At 32.5% G+C, this 25,566-nt stretch overlaps 3 protein-coding genes across 4 annotated transcripts in view; 1 reads left to right on the top strand and 2 right to left on the bottom strand.

Annotated features, from left to right (window-relative positions):
- Nucleotides 1-104: 104 nt before the first annotated feature.
- LOC117238742 (leucine-rich repeat-containing protein 47-like) lies at nt 105-2,110 on the bottom strand. The gene is made up of 4 exons (XM_033503896.1): nt 1,436-2,110; nt 888-1,364; nt 489-816; nt 105-327 (listed from the first exon to the last, which is right to left on the bottom strand). The coding sequence occupies exons 1-4, from the start codon at nt 2,022-2,024 to the stop codon at nt 126-128; spliced, it is 1,596 nt and encodes a 531-aa protein (XP_033359787.1). The 5' UTR covers nt 2,025-2,110; the 3' UTR covers nt 105-125.
- A 2,278-nt stretch (nt 2,111-4,388) lies between these two features.
- Nucleotides 4,389-7,803, top strand: LOC117238746 (zinc metalloproteinase nas-4-like). Its single transcript, XM_033503902.1, has 4 exons — nt 4,389-5,159; nt 5,697-6,002; nt 6,476-6,609; nt 7,344-7,803. The coding sequence occupies exons 1-4, from the start codon at nt 4,787-4,789 to the stop codon at nt 7,449-7,451; spliced, it is 921 nt and encodes a 306-aa protein (XP_033359793.1). The 5' UTR covers nt 4,389-4,786; the 3' UTR covers nt 7,452-7,803.
- Nucleotides 7,804-9,361: 1,558 nt separating this feature from the next.
- The window catches only part of LOC117238744 (glucose dehydrogenase [FAD, quinone]), a 34,248-nt gene continuing 18,043 nt past the window's right edge, over nt 9,362-25,566 (bottom strand). For both annotated transcript variants that reach the window (XM_033503899.1, XM_033503900.1), the window contains exons 3-8: nt 22,491-22,734; nt 21,459-21,717; nt 19,227-19,487; nt 15,320-15,550; nt 11,294-11,621; nt 9,362-10,767 (exon numbers count right to left, since the gene is read on the bottom strand). In XM_033503899.1, coding sequence (XP_033359790.1) covers nt 10,455-10,767; nt 11,294-11,621; nt 15,320-15,550; nt 19,227-19,487; nt 21,459-21,717; nt 22,491-22,734 — 1,636 coding nt within the window. In that variant the 3' untranslated portion in view covers nt 9,362-10,454. The remainder of the gene's footprint in view (nt 10,768-11,293; nt 11,622-15,319; nt 15,551-19,226; nt 19,488-21,458; nt 21,718-22,490; nt 22,735-25,566) is intronic.

Genomic DNA, 25,566 nt, shown 5'->3' on the forward strand with positions numbered 1-25,566 from the left:
TATGAAAATAGCTTTCATTAACAGCTTGTATCTTCAGAAAATAATAATTAAAAGAATAAATAGGCAAAAAATAAAATGCAGATTAGATCAAACTTAAGGAACGATTAAATTGCTTACAGTATTTATTATTCACGCAATACAGTTATGAAATTTTCTGCAAAATTGAGATCTGCTCTTGAAGGATATAGCAGTTTCATATTACCTTCCATATCTACCACTTTTATTTGTACTACGAATAATTTATTATAGTTTGAAGCATTTTCTTGTTCTGAGAGACATCCCAAGCCAAGGGTGATTAGTTCCTTTAAAAACTGATCTAATACATTTCTAACAAAAAAAAAAAAAATATACGATTATGTTATAACATAATTCGAATCATCCAACATCGTTAATTATTGTTTATTATTAATTTTAATAGAGCTAATTAAGATATAAGATTTGTACTAAGTAAATATTGATTGTATGTTATTAATAAATTATAATGTTACCTGCAGATCTGATATGATAAAGCACTGGTTACTTCTATTAACATCTCTTGAGTATTTACTGACATTTTTGTAATATCGCTATTTGTTATTGGTGGGAACGATATAACCTGTTCTGAAGCATCTAATAAACAGGGAAACATAGGTTTACCTTCTAATAGATAAAGATACTTGTGAATGCCAGAATATACATTGCGTTTCTTTTCTTTTCTTAAATTATCAGCTTCAGTTTGTAACTGTTGAAACAATGCAGAACCAGTGTAAACCTTATTACGCATTAGAGGCTTGATTTCCAATTCATTTGGTGGTTTTGCTGTGTACATTAAATCTCCTAAATATTAAGCATGATATTAATAAAATGTATTTCCATATATGTAAATTGTTTATTTCTGTTATATTTACCAGGGGTAATTAATTTTAAATCATGTGTAGCAATAGTAGCTGCGTTTCTTCTTTCACATATACCATCATGTAATTTAGTTTGAAGTTGGATAAATTTCTTGAAAGTATCCTCTGTGAAGCTTATATTTCTAACAATACAAGCTGCGATATAGGGTCTAATATTTTTCACATATTTTGTAATCTTAATTAATGGTGTATCATTTGTTACTTTTAATACTTTCAATTTATGTGTTAAAATTTCCATTATGTTAGCATTATTTTCAGTTTCTGATAATTTTTGTACTTTCTTCCCTTTCTTTGATTTGGCATTTAAAGCAACAGAACCATCTTGTCTAGGGCAATGTAACTTGACATATTCTATTATTTGCTTATTATGGCACTGGTCAACTAACTTTGATAATCTTTTGTCCGTCAATGTATTTCCTTTTAAATACAGTTCCTTTAACTTATTACAGTCAGCTACTTCCCCCGGAATGACTGTAACCATAAAATTAATAATTAAATCAATTTTATAGACAAGATTTTTGTTTTACTCAAGAAAAAATTACCTGATATCAGATTGTCCGCAACATTTATTATTTTTAAGGAAGCAAGTTGATTTATAGTTACAGGAATTTCTTTTATTTGATTTCCATTAACATAAATTTCAGTGAGATGAATCAATTCTGGATAGCATACATCAGGAAAGGCTTCAAACTGATTGTTCGAAAGGTTCAAGATAGTTAACTTAATATTTCCAATTTGCGTAGGTAAGGATCTCAGAAGATTGGAACTGAAGTTCATAGTTGTTAATTGCGGAAGTTTACCGATTTCATCCGGCAAAGACGTCAATTTGTTCCTAGAGCAATCGAGAACTTTTAATTTTCCTAATTTCTCGATTGTATCAGGTATCTTTGATATCTCGTTCGAATGCAATACTAGAGTTGTCAGGTTTTGTAACTTTCCTATTTCCTCTGGCACTTCTTGTAAACATGTTAGCGTGATATTCAAATAATTTAAGTGCTGTAGGTTAAACAAAGAATTATCAAACCCTCTTTTTTGAATCAATTCAGAAATTGCCGAACCTGATAACACTAATTCGTGTTTATTCTCTGCAGCGGCAGTTTTGATCACATGCCACGAATTATTGAGTGTCATTGTTTATAAATATTAAACTACTAGTAAAGGAGCAATGTTATTTACGTCGTTTCAAGGTTACTTGCCCGGTTGTTCAGTTTGAAAACGTGCGTTATACGATTAGAACGACATCTATGTAAGTACATAAGTATTTTGGTATTTATAGATACATACGCGTGCGATTTAAAAATTGCGATCACAAAGAAGAACATGACGAACGACTTCAGGTTTAACGGATACGTTTTAAGCTAAATAATAAATTTTTGGAACAAATTTTAGTCTAATGTCATTTTTATATCATGATATGAAGTTTAAGTATAAACTTGTAAAAATATATTGTAAAATGATGATTGTTTTCAAAGACGAAGTATATTTCCTACATTTAATGAAAAATTATTGATGTTAAAGTTAGGCAACAATTTCAACTCGTGTGATACAGAAACTTAAACCCACGTACAGAATTATATAGGAATATTTTGATTAAAATAGCACGTTTGACGTATAAAATTATTAATCAATCATTTATTTAGTAATGAAAAATTGTTGTTCTTTTTGGTCTTTAAAATATTGTTTATGTGTATTGTTTGCCACTAGAGGAAGAAGAATTATTATATAGTTATTAAATGATAGATATAATTTTATTGCTTTATAACACTCTAACCCAAGTGTTAACTTTTATACATATTTCAGAAGAGATGTATTTATATGTTATATATCCTTGGGTAGTAATCAATTTTCAAAAAATTAATTTTCATCATGTACATATAAGTATATACACACACACACGTTTTAATTACATTATATATGTTTTAATACGTTAACAAATTTATACATAAATTATCAACTTCTTAAAAATTCTCTTTATCCAATTGTAGAAATTTTATGTTTATATTTTTCTCCAGTAAACATTTTTTTAATTTCGGAAGTGTCGACCCACATGTAAATGAAGCTTCTAATAAATGCAAATTATCGCATGGGAGTTTAGGTTTGCAACTATCTTGTCAGTACAATAGGGAAGAGGGTATTGTGTAAAAATTTATCTTTTGACGCGATTCAAACAATTACTTGTTAGTACATATTGAACCGGTTTTTAACGTTTCTCACCTTGATACGGTTTTCCTTATCTTAGACGAATAATACCTTATCGTAGAACTGGAAAATGTAATTATTGAAATTTTTACCAAAACGCGGCAAAATTTTGTACGTGACACGAAGTGTACGAAAACACTGTTTTACGAAATAATAATCATGTAATATTCATGAGAGGGAACCGTTTTGGAAAGAGATAAATGTTCGATCGCTCTTATGATTCATTGACACATTTAAGATGCCTTTAATAGCTATAGTGAATTCGATGGAAAAGAGGTAAGTGACAGATATTATATACGACTATCATCTATGTACGATGGTGTCTTCGAGCTGAAGTTCCCGGCAAAAAGAAAAAGAGTATCATAAACCATAACCACTGGCGTGGTATATATGAAGAAAGACATTATTATTGGCCTTCGGGGTTTATAGCCATCGTCGTGAAGGAACTGGCAAGGTCCATAGGAAATATCGAGTAGCGATGATAGAAAAGATCTGTGACATTTGCATCTGAATAAAGTGCGAAGGAGGATGTTAATTTCGACTGGTGTGAAAGACCGCTTAGAACGGCGTGTTAATAATACTTTGCTACTTGAAGTGACAATGCCAACCAGAATTCAGACGTGTCTTTTCTTCCGCATTTGCAAATAAACATTTCCGATCTTTTATATACGAAGTGAATTGAATCGACCGTGTTATCTAAAAAAAGAAGTCAATTGGTCGACGTACAGCTTATTTTTAGAAATAAAAAGTTTAAAGAGGAAGAATAAAATCTTTTATTTTTATTTCATATCTCTGTTATATAATTTTTTTATTTAGAGATCTCCTATCTTTTTACGTCGCCATTTTATCTTTGTCAGAAATAAACTATGTCATATTTACATTTGCAACTATTAAAACTCGTCTAACTGAAATTGATTTATTTCTATTAATGTTTATCTTCATAGTTATAGAAATTTTTAGTTTGGGGATGAACCAGTTAATTTAGTAAACTGCATCTTTACTATTTTTATATTTTATAAAATGTAAAATATTTCTCAAATAATGTACAAGACACCCTATTTACCTAAGATTATACAGAAATTTCGTTTAAAAAAGAAAAATAGTAAAATCATATGAAAATGATGTATTTGATTTTAACACAAAATAAAGTTACTTTCTCTATATTATTTCTAAAGCAAAAATAATAAAGTAGTTAAAACGAGTCATTATGTCAAGTTATATTTATTTTAAATAACATTTATCCAAGTCAGTTTTAAGCTTACAATTAGTCACTCATACCGCAAACTCCAATCTTTGTAAACAACTTAACTAATTCCACCACCCAATGCCATCTTTATAACATTGCCATGATCTGTACAAAAAATCGTCGTTTATGAGTCAAGAAATATTATTTACTACTTTATTGGTGACATTCGCTCGTCGTGTTACTCCTCCACGGATCATCATCCCATACACCGAAGTGGCGTACGTGCCTATCGCGTAGTGGAAGCCTTCGAGGAACCGCGCCAGCAAATCTTGACTTCCTATTACCCAAAGTCCACGGTTATCACCAACCGTCCCCGATCGCTTCCGTATCGGGCGGAAACATCGGGTAGATCCACGGGTGGGGTTTCTTTAGGTGCGTATAAAGTCGGAAAGAACCGGCCGATTTTCGTCAGTGGAATCGATTCGAACAGCAGCGAAGATCCTTCCACATGTTCTTTTCTTCGAAGAAATTCACCATGAAACGTTGCTCCATCGTTTGTTCTTTCACATTCATTTTATTGACTTCTGCATCAGCTTGGCCGTTTCGGCGTCGAGACGTGCTGGATAATGCAGTGGATAGTCCTGATGGAGTGATTGCTCATTTACAACATTTTGGCGAGATGCTGTATCGCAATCCGGACAATGAAACTGGAGCAATGGTAGCGAATTGGCACGAGGGCTGGGATCGTAACCCGGAAGAATTGGGCAACTACGCGGAAGGTGATATTTTGTTTCCGCCACAACTCGAGAAGAATGGCTTGAGAGCGGAAGCTGCGCGATGGCCTGGTGGTGTAGTACCCTATATGCTTAGTCCTTATTTCAGTAAGTAGTATTGCGTGTATGCTATCTTGATTTTTTATAATGGTACAAGATGACACGATAGTCTATGGTTGGTTGTGTCTTAAAACATCATTTTTGGTTTTTTTTATTAATACATAGCGAGATAAATTTTGCTTTATTAAATTAAGAGAAAAAGACGATGCTTCAGTAGGGGAAAGAATAATATTATAAATAAAATTCGATAATGTTATTTACACATAAAATAATTAAGAGAAGAACTTATTTGGTTGAATAATTGTAAAATGATATCTGAAGTATAGTGTATTTACTGAAACAGAAATTTAGAAAATCTAGAATTATTAGATTTTCAATATGTTATTATGAAATACGAGTTTTTTTTTAATCAATTTTCTTAGTTCTTATAATATTTCATAGTAATATACTGTATTCATCTTTGCTGCAGCTTATAGTGTTTTTATTTTATTACAGCATTTCATAAAGAAATGTTTAATAAATCGGTGAGAAACGTGACAGCATAAGAGAAAATCTTTTAGTGAATTTGATTGAATTTAATTACAGATTCGGCGCAGAGAAACTTGATTTACGAAGCTATGAACGATTACCATAAGTTCACGTGCATTAAGTTCAAACCCTATACTGGGGAGGAGAACGATTACATCAGGATCACGGCTGGTAATAGCGGTTGTTGGAGCAGCGTGGGAAGAATCGGTGGTCGACAAGACGTGAATCTTCAAGTACCAGGCTGTATGGTGAAGAAAGGAACAGTGATACACGAACTGATGCACGCCATTGGATTTCTGCACGAGCAAAGCAGATATGAGCGGGATGAGTACGTCACGATTCAATGGAATAACATTTTAAACAGTAAGTGACCTGTTGTTGTTTTTGCTGTTGTATTTCGAATAGGTAATTTATATTTGAACAGATAATTTGCTGTTGGCTTCCTGTTACTGTTTTTATAACATAACATTTTATCATATAAGCAGCTGTTAGAATAATGACAAGTTTTTAATTTGTACGATATCAAAGTTTTGAAATTCTTGATGTCCAATAATTTTAATCCAAAATTAATATATTTTATATATTTCTTCTTTTATGAATTTTTAACACAGTTTTTATTATTTCATGCACTTTTGTCCTAATTCGAAATTCCTAAACACGAATGTATTAATTATATTTAACTAATATTATTAACTAACATCACAATACTCGTCTGACGTTCAAATAGTATATCTTAAACATTGGTTACAAGTTCTTCTCTCAGAACTCAGTTTGCGAGTGCAAAAATTGATAAAGCATGTATGTAAATAATAAGTAATGTATCATTATCTATTTAGGCCATGCTGGGAATTTTGAGAAAGCCTCGAAGGAAACCACCGACGCGTTCGGGGTCGGATACGATTATGGTAGCGTAATGCATTACTCTGCAAACGCGTTTTCCCGGAATGGACGTCCCACCATAGTACCAAAAGTGAGTAATGTAATAAGCTGAAGTCATCAAGGTCCATAACTTTCTATTTATAATTCTAAGTGATTCTGTGATTTTTCGAGATCTCGTAAATATGAATGATCGATTACCAGCAGTTTGATTAATTTTAATATCATATTACGTCGTTAATTACATCGTTTTTTGACAAAGATAATATCTCATCTTAAAGATCTCGTAAATCTGTTTGGCATTTATGAGTTTGTGGACCTTGGAAAAAACAGACATAGATATATGACAGCAATTAGAGATAATTCTGTTTTATTAATCAAACCAGCTGGTCTTAGTATTTGTATGAAATCCACGGATTATTATAATTTCACAAATAAGTATTGTTATTTTATATACATATACTTTTCTGTTACGTTATATTATAATTTCAAATTCTTTCCGATAAGTTAGCAAAATTTATTGCTATTTTTACTCTCATAATGCCTACATTCTCAGTACATGTTTTTGTAACGTCCACGAATATTTTGCTAACATGTCTGGCATTATCGGACATTTGTAGCGACCTCATACAATCTTTTTGCTTTTCTTATTTAAACAAGACAGAAGTTACCTTAGAAGCAAACTATAAACTTGTTGCTTTATGCTTCCGGCGTAATTGCGAAAAAATAATAATGTCATGAAATTCATGGTACACCCACGTTTGCATGTCCTATGGATGACCGTAGGAACCCGGCGGCCTTCTAAGTCTTATTGGCGAAATATTCCAGGGCGCGACAAAGGTCCAACTGGGTCAAAGAGAAGGATTCAGCAAGAGGGACATACAAAAGATCCGAAAAATGTACAAGTGCAACAAACGCAGACGAAGCAGCTATTGATTGCCGGAAACGTGATCGACCAGAACTTGAAGGTTTCTTACGGACTTTCATTGAAACGTAGCAAAGAGAATCGTGAATCTAGTCCTTTATAATTAAATTACATTGCGTTACTTTTAAACGACGTCCAACTTTGGTTTGATCAAGATTTATAAAAATGAATGGCACTTTGAAGTGGAAATGGTAAATCGATATCGACGACGAAGCGGAACTTGCATTCGGAACAGTCTTTTTTATCTATATGTGTGTGTATGCGTGTGTATGTGTATAAGTAAATATTTGTATTTATAAGCAACAGTATTTAAGCGAATGTTGCTTGTGTTTGATTTATAACACTGTAATTGAACATATGATAAATAAATGCATATTTTAAGAATTCACGTATGTAGCCAACGTGTCTACATTTTACAGTTGTCCTGCTGGCCTTCTCGCATTGACAAAATATTCTAGGGTGAAACTAAACGCGAACTGGGTCACGGAGATAAATTCAGTGAGAGAGAATATCCGAAAGACGTATAAATGAAACGAATGCCAGCAAAAGTAGGCATCGCTGTTTGCAGACGGCAACAGTGACGCCAACATTGTATGAATTTTCTTAATAATTTAAGTAATTCATTGCTACTGTATTATTCTTGTTCTATGAAACCTTCGTCAATAAGAGTCGTGTGATATGAAAGAGTAATACATTTATACAAGAAGAACGTGATACACAATACGTTAAAATTATTATTTTTTAAGTTAATACTTAAAAAAAAGATTACTTTTAGAAAAATGGTATACATAAATAGCAAGTACATAATTCACGATCCTTCTTAATAGTCTTAATACATAAATTTTAAAACTTATGACGGCCTTTATATGTATATTTCTAAGATTTTCAGAATTCTTGCTGTTTTCACGATCTTTAGGATTCCTAAGATCTCAAAGATCTCTGATTAATCCAAGATTTCTGTGGCATCGTATTTTTAAAAGTTGCTGAAGTTATTGGAGTTCCTGGAGCTTTTAATATTTCTAAGGATCGCTTAGTTTTCGGAAATCCTGTGGTGTCTACCATTTCTAAATCCTCCAGTTTTCTAATATTTTCACTGTATTTACGTTGTCTGTAAAGTGCTCTTTGTCTTGCTTTTGCACGGTCTTGAAACGATACTTGTAGATTCTACAGGCGGTAAATCAGATTTGTTTAAGAAATTATTTGAGGCTTGTCAAGGATGCGAGTTCCATAAGAATTTATGACGTCGTGTATTATGAATTCAATGTGACGTTTATGTGTATTGTTCCTTTCAAGTAATATTTGTTTAGATCTTAATACTGAAGCTACGATAAATATCGCAATGATGAAGTGAAATAATTATATAAGTTATCAAATATCATATACTAAGTTCTTAATTACGTTTTAAAGTTTCGTTTTCATTATTTTGAACTGATTTAAGTACGATATTACTAGGTTATGAGAATAACTTTAAGAAAGCTTCGAGACAGACTATGGATGACTTTAGCGCTGGCTACCATTATGGAAAAATAATGCATTATTCATCCTATGCATTTTCGAAGAACGGCAAACCTTCTATAATATCCAAAGTGAGTACTTGATTTCCATTTCCAACAATCCTGCTATTTTTCTCTTATCAATCGAATGATATTATTTGGAATATTTTTGAGTTTTATTAGAAATCAACGTAAATTTTATTCAAATAACAATATAACAATTAGATACTGATATAATTTAAGTATTAATCTTTCACGGCTAAGAAAAGAGGGATACAGAAAGGAAATTGAAAAATTGACTTACCTCTTTATTGCAACACTAATTTTTTGAAAATAGCTTAATAATTTGTTATTTATTGTTAATAGGTTACAAGTATATTTACGATGATCATTAGTTAATACAATTTATAGCTAATTTTTTATCTAAATTGTGTAAAGAAGATTTGCATCATTTTTTAAATTTATTAATAAGTTGTTGTTAAAACAGAAACTTTTTTTGTTCTCCTCGCTTACAGACTAACATATTTCATCGTAACCGAAATGTTCTACCTCTTCTACATTTAAGGATATTTATAAGGAAACATTGCGTTATTACTTACAATTGAGTATTGTATTATTATACTATATTTCCTTTTTTATAAATGATATTGTTATGTTGTCATATATTTTTTAACTTCTATCGTTTCCAAAATTACTGTTTCTGTTTGCGATTAAAGAAACAAATTTTCATAATCTGAAAGGAGATATCGCGAAAATACTAAATTGTTAAATGTGCATAATAGGTACTGAATAACGTAAATTACATTTAATTAGAACATTTGTATTTAACACTATTGCTGAACCCTATTTACAGTAGTTCGTTGCCTTTTCTTACATAAAAACGGTTTAAAGCCGAGGTAGCTGCCGCCATTACTGGAATAATTTCCTAAAATTACACATGACTAAGATTTCTCAAATTTATCTATGATATGAAATTTATCTACGATTGTATTTGAAGAAATTCTGACATCTCTTTAAATTCCTCAACGTCGCCATATTCCATGGTAATTATGCATGTTTAAATGCGCACAGCGCTACCTTAGCTTTCCTTGTCGAAATACTGAAAGAAATTTGTAATCAAATTCACCGTACTTTCAACCATCAAACTTTCCACGAAACTGCCTAACTCATTTTTTAATGAAACAATATCGATGATTTTAAAAAACTAAATGTTATTAAAAACCTGCATATAATTTTTCCACATAATATTCCTAGAAAGTAAAAATCAGTTCTTAATTTTTAGAAACATTTCCAATTGAAAATATTTTAAATAGCAGCAATAATTGAATGAAGGAGGTATCGTATGATTGCTTCATGAGCCATACGGAAATTATAATTTAAGAACGAATTGATCCTCGTTATTTGTCAAAATCAAACTTCCGTTCAGGTTTCAAAGGGATGATCAACTATAAATTTCTTTCAGTGAACGAAGTCCTGTCGTTTCGATTTCAAAGGGAGTTCCGTTTTGTGAGAAGACTTCGTTCAGCCGACCCAGGTCCTCTTGACGAAATCCGCAGCGCGTTCACCAATCATAATAGCAGGCGCATTCGTGTTACCGGAAACGACTCTTGGCATGATACTGGTATCCGCCACTCTGACTCCCCTCACTCCCCTCACTCTCAATTGATTGTCTACCACTGCGAGAGGATCATCCGGTGGGCCCATTTTGCAGGAACCTGCTTGATGATTCTCTGGTGCGGTGTCGTGCTTTACAGCGCATTCCCAGTATGCGTCGCAACCGAATTTCAAGTGCTCGCAATTCTTCACTGGTGTTCGATCCATCTGCAATCCGTATCTGTCAAATAAACGGAAATTTGACGGTGTTGACTTTGATAATGAACGACAAGGTAGTAATAGAAAACAATAAAGAAAATAATGTAGCGAAAGTAGTAAAGTAAGATAATATTAAAGTGACTGAAATAAGATCAATTTCATGGTTTAAAAAGTTAACAATTCGAATAATTTGGAAAACATTGTCAGAAAAAATGCGCAAATACGATATAATATTTTACAGAAATTAAACATTATGGTGTAGTACATCTCAATTTATATCGGCTCCCAGAATAAAATATATGAAATTCGCGGGGCAATTAACGCGTTGAACTTATTGCACTTTTATCCAAATTTTAGGTCTTCATCCACTTCTAAAAACCCTGATAACATATATGTAGCCGAGTTCTACTTCCCACGTATGATCCATCAGGAAACAGTGACACTTGATCGACGATGCAATTGATCTCCGTTAAAGTTAAAAGCGTTCAACCAGAAAAAATCGATAGCCGAGTATAAATTACACTTGAATAGATAGTGTATCGTTATACCTGCTGAGAGCCTCGGTTTCAGATAATTTGATACTGAATTTAATGGCCTCTACAAGACCAGCCACGTCGTCAGGGTGGTTCAGATATTTCGGGTAAATCAGCGGCTTCGAAAGCGGATCGTTGTTTCGTAGACGAAGGTAACCACGACTTTTTGGGTGTAGATAAGTCGGAATGATGTAAATGGTGCGATTGGCACCTTTCGTTTCGCCAACCATGCCTGTCTCCGCGCAGTCTGCCAAGTAACCACCGAAGATCAGCTGAACATCCGGATGGTCGTCCTTTGGATTCGCGTATTTCGTGTTTATCATAGCAGTCACTTCAGAAATACCTGTTGATTAATGGGAAAGAAGTTAAAGGGTACGACTCATATATGTATAAATTTCTAAAAATATATGAATGAGATTTTAAATAAAAATTATGGTGATGTGCACAGTAATTGCTGTCGATTTTTAATTAATCTTTGTTAGGATATGTATAAGTATTCAGAAAGAAGATATATTTTAATTCTAGGAGATTGAGTTATTTAAAAAGTTTATTATTCTATCAGAGACAACTGTATTCTACTATATTTTGAACATGTATTTATATATTTCTTAAAAAGTAGAAATATATTGTATTTTGTAATACGGAAGGCTTGATGCGAAAGTTGTAGATAAGTTTAAAGAAAAGAAGTATCTGAATAATCTCTTATTTTAGATATATTGTATACAACAGCGGTAAAACTGTAGTATCATTTGCGATCTCATAATATAATTTCACTTTCTTTTAAAAATCATACATTGCAAATTCACTCAAGAGATTAATCGATATACATTTTAATAAATACATCAGTTAGTTAGTGACGTGATCCGACTTCTTTCTTTAATTAATTTCACATATATGAATTATTCATGAGGCAATGGTTCTCAGACATTAATTAAAATTATTCAATGACTTGCGTTTAATTTAAGGAACAAAGAAAAATTATTTTAATATAATTAATTACGTTTCGTCAGGATAGTAAGTAAATACATAGCTAAGAAATTTATGTGCGGCTTTGAGGTTTTGCATCGTTATTGTTCCTTTCTGAAAATAATTGCATTCGCTCCTTCTCTTTGATATGGGAAATTGGGAAAAAGATCGAAACAAAAACGAGCTCCCTCGAGCAATTTTACGTGGAAACCAGTCCGACCGCTTCAAATCGGATATGTACCTTGAAAAGGTATTTAGCCTCTTCTCTGAACAGTCGAGTTTTATGAAAGGAATATGTAAAAAATAAAACATTGCCATGAGAAATTACTGTTAGCTGTGGTAAAGTTCTTGAAACAAAAGAAATATAGAATACTACAGAGAAAAGTAAAAATATGCTACTTGCTTTTTGTACGATGGTATTACTAATAAAGCTTAAACTTTAATAAATTTGAAATTATATAGAAACAACACAATTAGTATTTAATTAATAATATTTGAAATCTCACATTGAAAATAAAATTGTTAAAAGACTTGATTTATATTCCGGAATATGATATAGTTGTGAGTACATCGAGAAATTATAAAATGAAATATTATGAAATTATAATGAACGTGTCAATTTATTAACGGAATTTACTAACGATATTATGATTTTATCTACTTTTAAATCGTTATATTATCATAGTGTTATATCTAAATAATATTATGTCCGAAACTAATGCTGCTTGAATATTCCACATAACATATTAAATTGCATCAAAATGTACAGAATTTATAATCTAGATTAATTCGTTCTTACATAATCGAGGGTCTGTTATAATTTATTACCCGGTACATAAATGTGACACAAGAATTTACCGTATTATCGAAATTCATAAGTACAGTGTAATCCAAGTGAACTTATTAAACATTAATTCAAACATTCTAACAACATGCAACGCAAGATTACCTAACCTATGATTTCTAATAATAACAACATATATTTAACAACCTCGTTGTTATATCAACTTTCTAACATTCATCGATGCTTGGATCGCACCGACACAATTTGATCGGAAGGTTTATATTTTTGTTACATTTTTAAAGCTATAATAGAAGAACGTTTCTTTATTACTAATTCTAAATAATTAAATTTATATTTAAAATGAATCAAGACGAATGCCTTCACTTCATTGGTTTAGTTCCGCGTTTATCTATAGATAATAAATGCCTAACAAAATCTAAATAAACCTTTAAAATATCGCTAAAGACGCATAAATCAATCGTCTTCAGACTGTAACATTGAATATTCCTTATTAAATCTTCCAATTTTTATAGTTCAGATTATAGTGGAATATAGAAAATTTGTCTAACCTGTACCATGTGTATATTAATATAAAACATCGTGTTTCAAAACATATTTTACTTAAAATATATTTTTTAGTATTTTTGTTAGAAATTATAAATTTTCTACAATATTCATTATTTTCGCAAAAGAGCTGGTATTATGAATTACTATACCGAATTACATATACCAAATTGGCCGCTAAAATGCATTAGAATCTATAAGCCATCAATCTGCTTACGTTATAAAGACGTCGTAGAGAATTGTGAAAATTGGAAGGTTAAGTCCGAAATAATAAAGGTATCACCCTAACTTTTAATTTATATTTGGGTAAGGAATCGCGTTTATTTACAATTCTTTCAATCACACCCTGTATAATACCATAAACCTCGAACACGCTTTCCTCTTCTCTAATTCGAGTCAAGCGTCGTTGTGGTTTGTTCCTCGATCACGGAAACGTGGCACGCGCCTCGACGGAAATTGTTTCGGCGAAAATCCGGAGCGTTCTGTCGTTACCCTGGAAATTGCCGTGACGTAATTAAAGTTCTCCCTCCCCCCCTAAGGAAGGAGTTGCAGCGCACGGAAACATTTGAGATTCGCACGAAATATGCGAGAGCCCGTAAACTGCCAGGAACACGCAGCCGGCAACAACACTGAAAGCATGAGCCAAAGACGCAACGAATCGAACGTTAATTGCTCCGATACCGTAGCGGGTCACGTCGTTCCTCGATGATAGGATCGATTGGATGAGGATCGAGCTCATGTAACTCGAGCGGTGCCCGGCAAGAGGGTTGCTGTGGCTGTGTGAGAAAATACAATCGAGCATTTCTTTCTTTTTCGATCGGTTTCGGATCAAATGATGGCAAACAGGCCGATCGGAAACGCGGTTACGTCAGCCGTCTGATCGGCAAACACGAAACGGGATCATTGTGCAACGCGCTTTCACTACCCACTGTATGCAGACTCTCTTGATTGTCTCGGATGCAACTCTCATGGTTTGATGAGCTTCTGTTACATTTCATTGTTCTTCTGTGTAGAGCTTTATGTATAGATTGTCGATTTTGATTGGAATGGTCTTTCAAAGTGGTTCGGTGCATTCATTAATCTTTTCAGAACGGAGTTCGTCCACCGCGTAGTGACACTTGACGGCAACCGTAATACGTACTTATTTAACTCTGCTACGATCTTCGAACTTTTATACATATCGCAGTATCATCTTAGGAGACGAAAAGAATTCGTCATGTTTTAAGAAGATATTTAACATATATTGGCGTGCAAGATTAAGCAATTAATAAATTTTCGATGAAAGATTGTTCATATTTAAACTGTTGTAACTTCGTGAGAAATATCGTACAACGAACTACTCGTGCTTATTTTAAAGCGTTTCCAAAAATGTGTTTACATCATGTTATGGCAGGGAAAGCGAAGATGATTCTTCTTTTCGAAAAGTTTACAAATTCAAATATCTCTAAGGACATTGAACAATTTTTTGATAACTGAAATCACTATTGAAGATTAAGCTTCTTGAAGACTATTGAAGATTGAAGCCTTCTCCTTAAAATGACCTTTTCAAGCTTGTACCATATTTTTTCACTGTTTTATCGAACTTTGAATGAAAATCTAGTGCCACCTGCACTAGAATAAGTCAAGGTAATACAGTACAAGGAATGTATTATATGTGTGTATGTGTGTGTGTGTGTGTGCTTATTGCGTGTGTAATAAATTACAGTAAAATTTCCTTTTTCACTTACCGGTACCGGACATCAAGCCATCCCTGAAGAGAAGGTACTCCATCGCGGTTGCCCAGTTGAGGGGAGTCGTATCAGTGTCATTGATAGTGAAGGTCAGCGTATAGGCGACGTGATTGTGAAGATTTTTTCCGACGCCAGGTAGGTCGTGAACAACAGGGACACCGACAGCATTCAACTCTTCCCGAGGACCGACACCGCTGTTTAGAAGTATTTGTGGCGAATTAACGGCGCCTATGCACAAAAATAACAAGACTAAAATATTTTATCACATATATATACGATTATATGACTCGCAAGGCGTGTGAGAAAACCAGACAAACGTCTTTTGTATTGTTTGATTTTCGCCATAAACTGAAATGCACTTCACCACTTATCATATTAATTTTTTAAGCCACTTTAATAGCGAAAACAAATTCCGATGGCGAAAACAAATTCTAATGGCGAAAACAAATTCCAATGGCGAAGTTAACTTTGTTTATTATATTAAAGATTTACGACATATGTTTTAGTAACATACCACAATACTGTAAGATAACAGTTAACCGCAAGTATTGATGCGATCAATGCAATGCGAAATTGTTGTCTATAATTGTTGTTATTTCTATACTCAGAAGTAAGATCAGAATCTTATCTCTATCTATCGATTGTCGATAACATAGTTACAATCGATCAAATCTATCGATTGTAACTAGGATCAGCCTTTAGTTACGATGGGTTAGTTAGATGGCGAGCACGAACTCACGTTGTCATTTTCAACAATAATATTAGATATTTTGGTATTTGTCAGATTTTTATTTTTTAGACATTTTTAGAAATATTTTTAGATCTGTAACATTTTTAAGAATCGCATATCTATACGATTTTAAGAGATCTTTTCTTAAATTAGTCGAGTCTAATGCGTTAGATACTCCTAAACACAAAGAAATTGGCAGTGATCGAAAAGAAATCACGTGCGCGAAACAAAAGTCTAAAGCTGCATAACCTTGTAAGAAATGTTGGTGTATAAAGATTATTAACAGCTACTCTATGAGAGTCATCACACACTCTTTAATCGAGCGTACCTCTTCCGCAGTAATCTTTGCTTCCATTGTCCTCTGGAAGACACGCAATTTTTATCACTCGTAAGAGTATCAACGCCTGATTATGGTTATGAGTCACAAGAATTAATTTCAATGTGACTAACAAATTATTATTGTACAGACAAAGAATTTTTCAACACGGATTGTTTGAAGGCCTTGAATATTTTCTCTATTTTTTTTTTTTTTTTTTGAGAAAGATAATATTTTTGCATCGATTTCGCGTATGTTCGTCGATTTCCTCGGAACGGCTCGATCAATCAAAACGATCCCTTTTGCATCTCGTAAGGCATGTTTTCCCGCTGGTCCAGTTACAAAATTCTTTTGTATTTGTTTTTTTAACTATTTTTCTTGTCAAAATCCAATTTTTATCTATGACTATCGATTACTCAGGATTTGATTGATTTGCATCTTTTAGCGGTAGTCCATCGATCGATCCTGTTTGAACAATTTCTTCAATTTGTTTGTTATTAGTTACTGTTATTGCAAAGAATTTATTGTTCACCAATTTCATTTACATTTGTTTAGTGATCGCTCTACAATTGTTGAAGTGATATCGAGACAATTCCAAAACAGCAGTTTGGACGAGCGCTTTGAAATTGCGTTTTCCAATATAAACTTTAACTCGTGTCTTTTTATTCATGAATAATTAATATATAGGATATAAATAAATAATAAATAGATAAGAATAAATTACCGACTCATTAATGACAATGAAAACCATTTTATGTTAGTCTTGTAATATTGATCGTTCCATTAAAAAGTGTGAAATAAAAAATTTTTGCCAAAAAAATATTACCGACTTCGAAAAACGCTAAAAAGTACGAAATAATTTTTATTTACTTGTATTTATAATACTTGTATTTTATTTAGACACACATGCAATAGTGATTAGATTATATATTTACTAACTAACCAGTATATTAAATATATTGCAAGCTTCTCGAAGGCGGTATAAAATGCTTCTACTATGGTAATATTTAAGTACCATATTATAAAGTTTCAACTTGTTTATATTTATGTTATTCAAATTTCAACAAATTTATATTTAAATACATTAAATTGCAATATATTATAAAGCAAAGTGTTTAGTAGTAATCGAGTATGATTACTACTAACCAAGAACATGTTTTAGTAGTAATCGAATTGGAATACGTCGCTTGCATTCGTTCAGATGCAAATTACGTTCGATGCTTTAATCGTGTACGAGTTAATGGAATTATAAATGCAGCAAGCTTGTCGCTAATTTAAGATCCGATCGTTACAATTTCTGATGTTATACAATTAAAAATGGAAATCGATTATATACTGGAAGGGTTTTTAATTTCGCGCTGGTTGCGATATATTTAGCATGCTACTAAAAATAGTCAGTAAATTGGTAATCTAACCGTTGTTGCATATATGTCTAAATAAGATACAAATAAAATAGAAATTATTTCATGCTTTTTAGCGTTTTTCGAAGTCGATATTATTTTTTTGGCAAAATATCTTTTACATGTCCTTTATTCCAAATATTTTATTAATATATATATATGGAAGTTGTAATGTCGAAATAAAATTTGTTAAATTACTATTTATAGATCAGTATGATCTAGTAGTATAGGATGTAACACAATAGTTTTTATATTACACATATCATATTATGATAGAGCAGCGTTTTTCTGCAACAAATGATTAAAAACGTGAATCGTTGTTTAGTACGAATGAAAATTGCTCCCAATCAGCAAGCAATTTAGAAGTGGAAATTGTTTATGAAACGTGAGCTTTTTTGCTATCGTACCTATATAGCTACCGCTGTTCGTTTGAGAATTAAAGTTGGAAACAGAAAATTAGGTTTCCATGTTTGATCATAGGAATCCAGTATGGCATAAGATAATATAGACTTGGGAATTGATTATTCAGGTACTTCGGTAATGAGTTTGTTTGTGTAAGAGATACATGATCTCGATAGTGAAACGCATTCCTTCCTGCTTTCCTTTTTTGGTGGGCTTGAAACTCGATTGACAGCTATCATTTCACACGTTGACTGGGATTACATCGAAAGAATGTATAAATGAAGATACAGATTATTGTGTACGTAATATCTATACACTATATACTTTACGTATATATAAGAACATGTTTCTTTTGGATAATAATTATTCTTTACTTAATGTGTAGGGTATTGTGAAATAATCTTTTTCACGTTTTATTTTACTTTAATGCGTGGCGTATCTAAAATAATCCAAGCATGTACTCAACTACGCAGAACGCAACGCCTATTTATTATTCTAACGTTTGTTAATTAAATGTTTCGCCAAAGTCAAACTGTTCAAAATATTTCACGAATGTCAAAGTATGTACCAATGAATGTACCTTTTTATAATATGAAATATTAGAATATATAATACAAAATAATAGAATATGTCATAAAACAAGTTCACGACAAAGTACGTATAATTTCACGCTTAAGAACAGTTATCACCACGTTACGTTAATTATTTAAATACTTATGCCTGTCAGTTAACATATCGTATAGTTGCAAATGCAAGAACCAGTTTGGCGTGTCAGCATATACAGAGTTCATTGAAACTCTGAGTAGCTTAATATATATATATCAGATAATTAAAAATTGAATCGGATAAAATCAATCTCGATCTGAACTTATTAATCTTGCGACACAAAATGTTGCGTAACCAACATTTTTACAGTTGAAAAATGTATTACTTGCGAACAAATAGAATCTTTTATTAAAAGGTATGTCCATTGATAAAATCTGATCTCATGCTTTCAAGCATTTTAATCTCATTATTACTTTTATTGTAGCAGCTATTCGATATCGAAGTAATTACCTCCACTTATGATCACTTCCTTCGCCACAGAAACTCGAAGAACCTTCCCATCATGGACGAATTCCACGCCAACCGCCCTCTTGTTATTGTCGAATAAGATCCTGGTAGCCGTGGAATTAAGCATTATGTGGAGATTCGGTCGATTTCTAGCTGGACGTAAAAATGCCCGGGCCGTTGAAAGACGTGAACCATTCCTCGAGGTCGTTTGGGCTATGGCGAATCCAGTGTGAGTCCGTCCATTGAGGTCCGCGATACCGTAACCTGTGAGTAATTAGTGGAACTCATTGATTTCTCTTTTATAGCAATTACATTTACCTCGAAATTTCAAATTAAGTAAGATCAAAATGTCAAGCGTATTTATTTGCCGGTTTATAATTGAAGGACTCAATTGGGAAGTTGTATAAATTCATTTAAAAAGAAATGAAATTAATAAAGATTTAGTTTATAAAATAGGGTCTTTATAGATGATCTTTATTTAATGTTTGGGATCACGAAGATGTTCTATTAACGTTTAAATTTAGGAATTTAGGCTTTTGTCTATTGTAGAACTTTTCCACTGAACTTCTCGATTAGCTTGTAAACGTCGAACGATATCGCAAGCTTTTATGAAAACCTTATATATAAATACAATAATACATATAAATATATAAATAGAATTTAAACAACTTTAGTAGTATTAATTGCAGATAAACTACAGATTTAATTTCTCTTATAAATTTACAGTATATAAACACCAATTTCTTAATAAATTGCCTAAGATATCGTGCGTGTATTATATCCGTATACGCGCGATCATGATTATACATTTCCTCGTTCATCTCGTAAGTCTTCGCGTATTTTTCAATTTTAGCAAGATATTAAAAAAAGGCGTGGCCGTATGTTACGTAAAAGCATTGCGGATCCACAAGCTTCTCACTTACGACATCGATCCGCTTTTACTCGTCAACGTTGTTCGTTTCGAATTTCTTTTGCTCGGGAATTCGGGATCGATCTCGCTTCGAAAAGCCGCGCGCCACTTATAAATACGTAACAAGGTCGTTCCATGTATTATGGAAGTTATACGTTAGCATTGTCAGAGGGAAGCTATTGGTGAAAATAGTATAGTAATTAGCTGACGTGAGAGCTGATTATGTAACTGGTCTTTCGATGGATGGTAAAACGGGTCATTAGACTCACGCGAGGAGTAACAACGAAATAAAGAAGAAACGAGTTTCTTGTTGTCGCGTAATAACAGGTTAGATGCTATTCGATTTAAGTAGATCGACTCGTTGTTAGCCAAGTTTTTTTCGACCATTTTCCAACTTTCTCGCGAATTTTATCTTACTGTTGTAACTGGTGACTTATAATGGAAGTTAAACAGAAGTTGTTCCAATTCGTTTATCGTGCTATTTCAGGATTGGAGACGTTCTTTTCAAGTTAAAGTTTTACTGAAAAGGGCTATATTCGAGTTGACGTGATTTAATTCTTGGCTAAATATTGAATTGTTCACTTGGAAAGTTCGCTCGCAGTGTTTCCGACAGTTAATGAGGTGTCCAGACAATAAGCAAGCTACGTTGTTAATTAGCCAGGCAAAATATCACAGTTGAATGTTTTTTCCTCTGAACTTGTGTTTTTGTTGAAAAAGCTTTTGAGTAATTGATTCAACGAACAGTAGTATCGTATTCTCAGATTTTTTGAAAGTTTAGGATGGTTAAAATATGTATATCCTTAATGCCTGAAAGTATAAAAACCTTTTACGACTTACAAAAAGATATCGAAGAAAAATCGTGGCAGTTAATTTCATTCAAGAAAATACCGTGTCTTATTACGAAAGTTCAGTATCGTTATGAAAAAAAAGAAAAGGAAAGAAATAACAAAAAACCGTCGTTAGATAAACCTATCATTAGAACGTAATTGTTGTATGTGATAGCGAAGAGAGCCATTATCAATCAGATATTACACAAGTGCTAATTATTACATTGCTTTAATTAAGCTGTCCTAATACATTTTTAGTTATACAATCTTATGTTAATTCATCTAACACATAGCCGATCTTAATTAATAATCATAGTTAATGTAGAAACTAAAGCTAAAAGAAAAAAATGTATAGTTTTATTTTAGGTAAATGTAGTTTTACTTTTTATATCAACTGTGATTGCTAAGGTCAATTACGTATGATATTAATCAAGTAACTAAGCGATAATTTGTTTCGTAGTTTCGTCACACCAAGTAACAGCTTAAGAACAAACTTACCAAGTTCATTTCCAGCTTCGAGGATAGAATAACTCAAAGGCGGGTGATAAGGGAACTGCGTGACCGTGAGTGGTCCACCGACACCGTGATAACCGTAATCCATACTGTTTGCTTGGAGATTATCCTCGCTCCTGATGAAATATGGAAGGACATCTTGATAAGACCATCCTATGTTTCCAAGCCTCGCCCAGTCGTCGTAATCCTTTCGCGAGCCCCTCATATACATCATGCCATTCATAACGCTGGTTCCTCCCAGCACCTGAATAACATTTTAATTACCCATTCGTTTATTGTCCTCCATTATTCGTACATGTTATGATAGCGACAATGAAATGAGGATTATTGAGGTACACGGATGACTAAATAAGAGCAGAAATTGGAAATGGAATATAGTGACGTGATAAGATGATAATAATAACTTAACAAATGACGCGTTATACATTATAGTTAAATGTTGCGAGTAGATAGTTAAAAATTAAAAAATTTTTCTTTCTTCTACAAATAACAATCAAAAGAAATTATTTCATGTATATTATCGTAAATTTTAAATTGTAGAACGATAGAAATATTTCCTTCTAGCTGCATTCTAAAAGCTCATATATGTAGATATTGTGAAATGTCAGCCATTCGTTACAGATACATATGGAATTAGAGCGAGGCGGGTACATACATAATATTATATTCCTTGTTCCTGTTTAATTTTAGCAGAACTCCAGTTATAACAAAAGGCAAAGAATTGACACCAGAGAGAGGTTCTTAAGTAATAACTTGGAAAATATAACGAGAATATTAAGTTTTTGATCGGTCTGATATTTATGGACAATATTATTCCGAATATAAGACAATTCTAAATAGAGCTATATATGATACTAACTAATTGTAAATGAACTTTGTTTTGTATGAATACAAATTACGTAAAATATACACGTAAATTTAGAATCGAAGCTGTGTTCCATATTCGTCACCACCATCAAATGCGAAATCATAAAAGGGATTATATTAAAGATTGTTCTGACTTTAGAGGATACATACCTTACCCCTGGGCCAGTAACACTTGCGATCATCTTTATTTAGACACGCAGTGTCTTCACTTTCGGTATTATACTGCCAATCGATGTTAGTCCCAATAAAATTAAAAAAGAACGAAGGTATCTGCGTCCCAGTGGGCTCATCCAGACCGGCTTCTAATAATAACACCGAAAATCGTGGTTCCTCTGATAATCGCGACGCAACTGTTGCACCTGCACTGCCACCTCCAATTACTACGAAATCGTACCTGAAATTAACACAAATAAACGTCATCTACACATATATATAAATTTCCGTACTTATCGATGATTGAAAATCTTTGAAATTAAAGAATAAAGAATACTCTATGCAATAAAGAATGGAGCGTATGATCGATTTACTATGTATTTTTCTTTTGTTTATTATCAATATTATCATTTATTATTATCTAGTTAAATAACTTTTAATTTAGAAGAAAATTTAAGAATTTATTTTTTACAATTACAATTGTATTTCTATCGACTTCAAACCGCTTTACAACTGGCTAACGGTACGGATAACAGCTTTTCTCATCTTTATTTATTCGTTTTATAAAAAGTTTATTTTTGACACCTTTAATAGTTTCTACATGGTATTCGAAAATTGAATTAATCGATGGCGAAAATTGTTTTCGATCCGCAATAATCGTTGTTGGTATTAAAAATATTATTTCATTATTCTCAATCATAATCAACTTTTATTAACGTCGCTGATAATTACTGCACAATACCGCTACATACTTTCATATAATATTATGTCATACAACAGCGATCGGAAACTGCTTAAACGCAAATAGATCGTATTGCGTAATCTGTTCTTCAAAGTCAAGTTTCACGCAGATCAACTGTAGTCCCACGCGTTTGCTCTACATACTTCTTATGAAATGCAGACTATCCCGAACAAGGTTACGATTTCACTTATTTCTAAGTGACAGATTATTTTGTTATTCGTCATACCCTTTTAATGGTAAAAACCGATGCATCTTCACCTCGTTCGAAGAAGCGGTTACGGCTTCATAAGAATTAGAAACTGGGTTAAAGGCACGAAAGTCCTATAGCGGTTGAGCAGAGCGAAAGGTGGATTTCTTAGGAGTTCGTTGGGGACGTTCGTACCAAGTGGTAATGGTATTTTGAATGCCATGAGGTGCATGCAGCTGTGTACATTCTGTGAAATGTACACTTGGTTCGCTGAGGGACGACAAGTTTATGCATTGAAAATATGGGCCTGAATAGTCAACGTGTCTTTCATTTGCGATTTTTGTCAAGTGTCCAGTATATTGTTAAGAGAACATTTAGAAGCGGAGGATGGTACAACCTGAATGATTTCGAAGAATGAGCATAAAATTTCATGCTATGTTTCTTTGAATGATCTTGTATTTCATGTTTAGGTATATCTACTCGCTACGAAAAGTACATACCTGTGTATCATTGTATTTATTATAGTATTTGTATGTTGATTAATTAAGTCCAAACATTTTTAACAACAATAAAAATAGAGGGTTCTCAAATTATGTCCAAGCGAAATCCGAAGGACGAACTTTTTCCAACTATCTATTTATTATGAAATTTGAATAATCTCTAAAGTAGCATAGAAAATCCTGATTTTACTGCGTAATATTCGTTTTAACTTATTTTCACACAGTTCCTACGTTTTGAGTTTGAATGCCCTAGGAAATGAAATAATACTCAAGTCTAGTTATTTAAAGTGCAAGAAAACCAGTTTTTCTACGCGGAACAGATTGTTGACTACGTATACTTGTAAATTCTCTACAAATTTTTCTTTCGCCTGTTGTCAATGGTTTGTAGCTTTTTAAAATGAGCTTGCTGCAAGAATACATACACATGTATACATTATCATTGTTTTAAGGAAAGATGTAATAAGAAACTTGAAAAGCTTTAAATACAGAAATCAGAGCACGTCGGGTTCGTAATATTTAATTGTTTTTCTAATAAATGCACGAAATTTTATTACACTATTGTTATATTATCATTCAAATCGTAGTTATTATATAAATTAGGTTTTACTTCTACATGTCCTCTTCTTTTTATTTTTACATATTTTCTCTGCTATTTATTTTTACACCATATTACGTCCTTCTTCTTCTTCTATTCTTTAATATCGTATTTCATGGTATAAAGTAAATATAACGTGATACATTTTCTTCGTAACTTCTATAATATAGAACTAATCTATTTTAAAAAGTTTTCTCTAACAAAAGTGGCTAAGAGAAACTGAAATTTTATTTCTAGAATTACGTCAAGATTATTGTAATCTCAATTTGCTATCTGTACTTTCACATTTCTATTATTACTATTACCGGCACGATATTTTTATTATTTATCGATACCTACAAACAATGCGGATCGATCGAGAAGACTTTTAACTCGTTATCAACGTATCCACATATATGAAGCGTCGTTTTTTACTCGCTACCTCTCACTCACGCAATTTTTAAACCGTCCTTTTCATTCTTTCCAACCACCAGTCAGAAAATAAAATTCACCAGCCATTACTCGTTTTTTAATGCCAATTCCATTTTCTTGCACAACAGAAACCTTCCGTAGGAAGACAGTTAGCCTGCGTTCATTATTAATTTCAGTCAATCATGCTGCCTTCTAACATCGCGGCAACGGAAATAGATTAAAATGAAGCAACGGGATATTCTCAATAACTCGCTCCGTTCTGCAATATCTGTTTCCAGTAATTGTGTTTCGTCACTATTATCATCTGTGCAATCGTTTCCATCGATATTATTATTAATCACCGTCGATTATCGCGATACCGTTTCCACAGCTTCCAATTAAGGGCCTTTGGCAGTAGTTTAATACGTTTGCTATATACGTCTCGGCTTTTATCACGTATCTACTTTAACCATGAGTACATGACACCTATATGGATTCGAAGGATCAATTAGAAATTGTAAAATTTTGATATATAGATAATATAATAATAATGCGTATAAAGAATGATACAAATATGTCAAAGTTTCGCTAGTATTACATCTGTTAATTAATATAATATTAGTGATAGATGTATGCTAAATGATGCTGCCTGCAATGCT

This window comes from Bombus vosnesenskii, unplaced genomic scaffold, assembly GCF_011952255.1.
Source record: "Bombus vosnesenskii isolate JDL3184/JDL3185 unplaced genomic scaffold, Bvos_JDL3184-5_v1.1 scf7180000013605, whole genome shotgun sequence".
NCBI classification, from domain to species: domain Eukaryota; kingdom Metazoa; phylum Arthropoda; class Insecta; order Hymenoptera; family Apidae; genus Bombus; species Bombus vosnesenskii.

Coding starts and splice junctions, on each gene's coding strand:
- LOC117238746 (XM_033503902.1), top strand. CDS start 4,787: ATGTTCTTTTCTTCGAAGAAATTCACCATGAAACGTTGCTCCATCGTT. Junction 5,160..5,696: donor TATGCTTAGTCCTTATTTCA/GTAAGTAGTATT, acceptor ATTTAATTACAG/ATTCGGCGCAGAGAAACTTG. Junction 6,003..6,475: donor ATGGAATAACATTTTAAACA/GTAAGTGACCTG, acceptor TTATCTATTTAG/GCCATGCTGGGAATTTTGAG.
- LOC117238742 (XM_033503896.1), bottom strand. CDS start 2,024: ATGACACTCAATAATTCGTGGCATGTGATCAAAACTGCCGCTGCAGAG. Junction 817..887: donor TTTAAAATTAATTACCCCTG/GTAAATATAACA, acceptor CTTAATATTTAG/GAGATTTAATGTACACAGCA. Junction 328..488: donor TTATCATATCAGATCTGCAG/GTAACATTATAA, acceptor TTTTTTTGTTAG/AAATGTATTAGATCAGTTTT.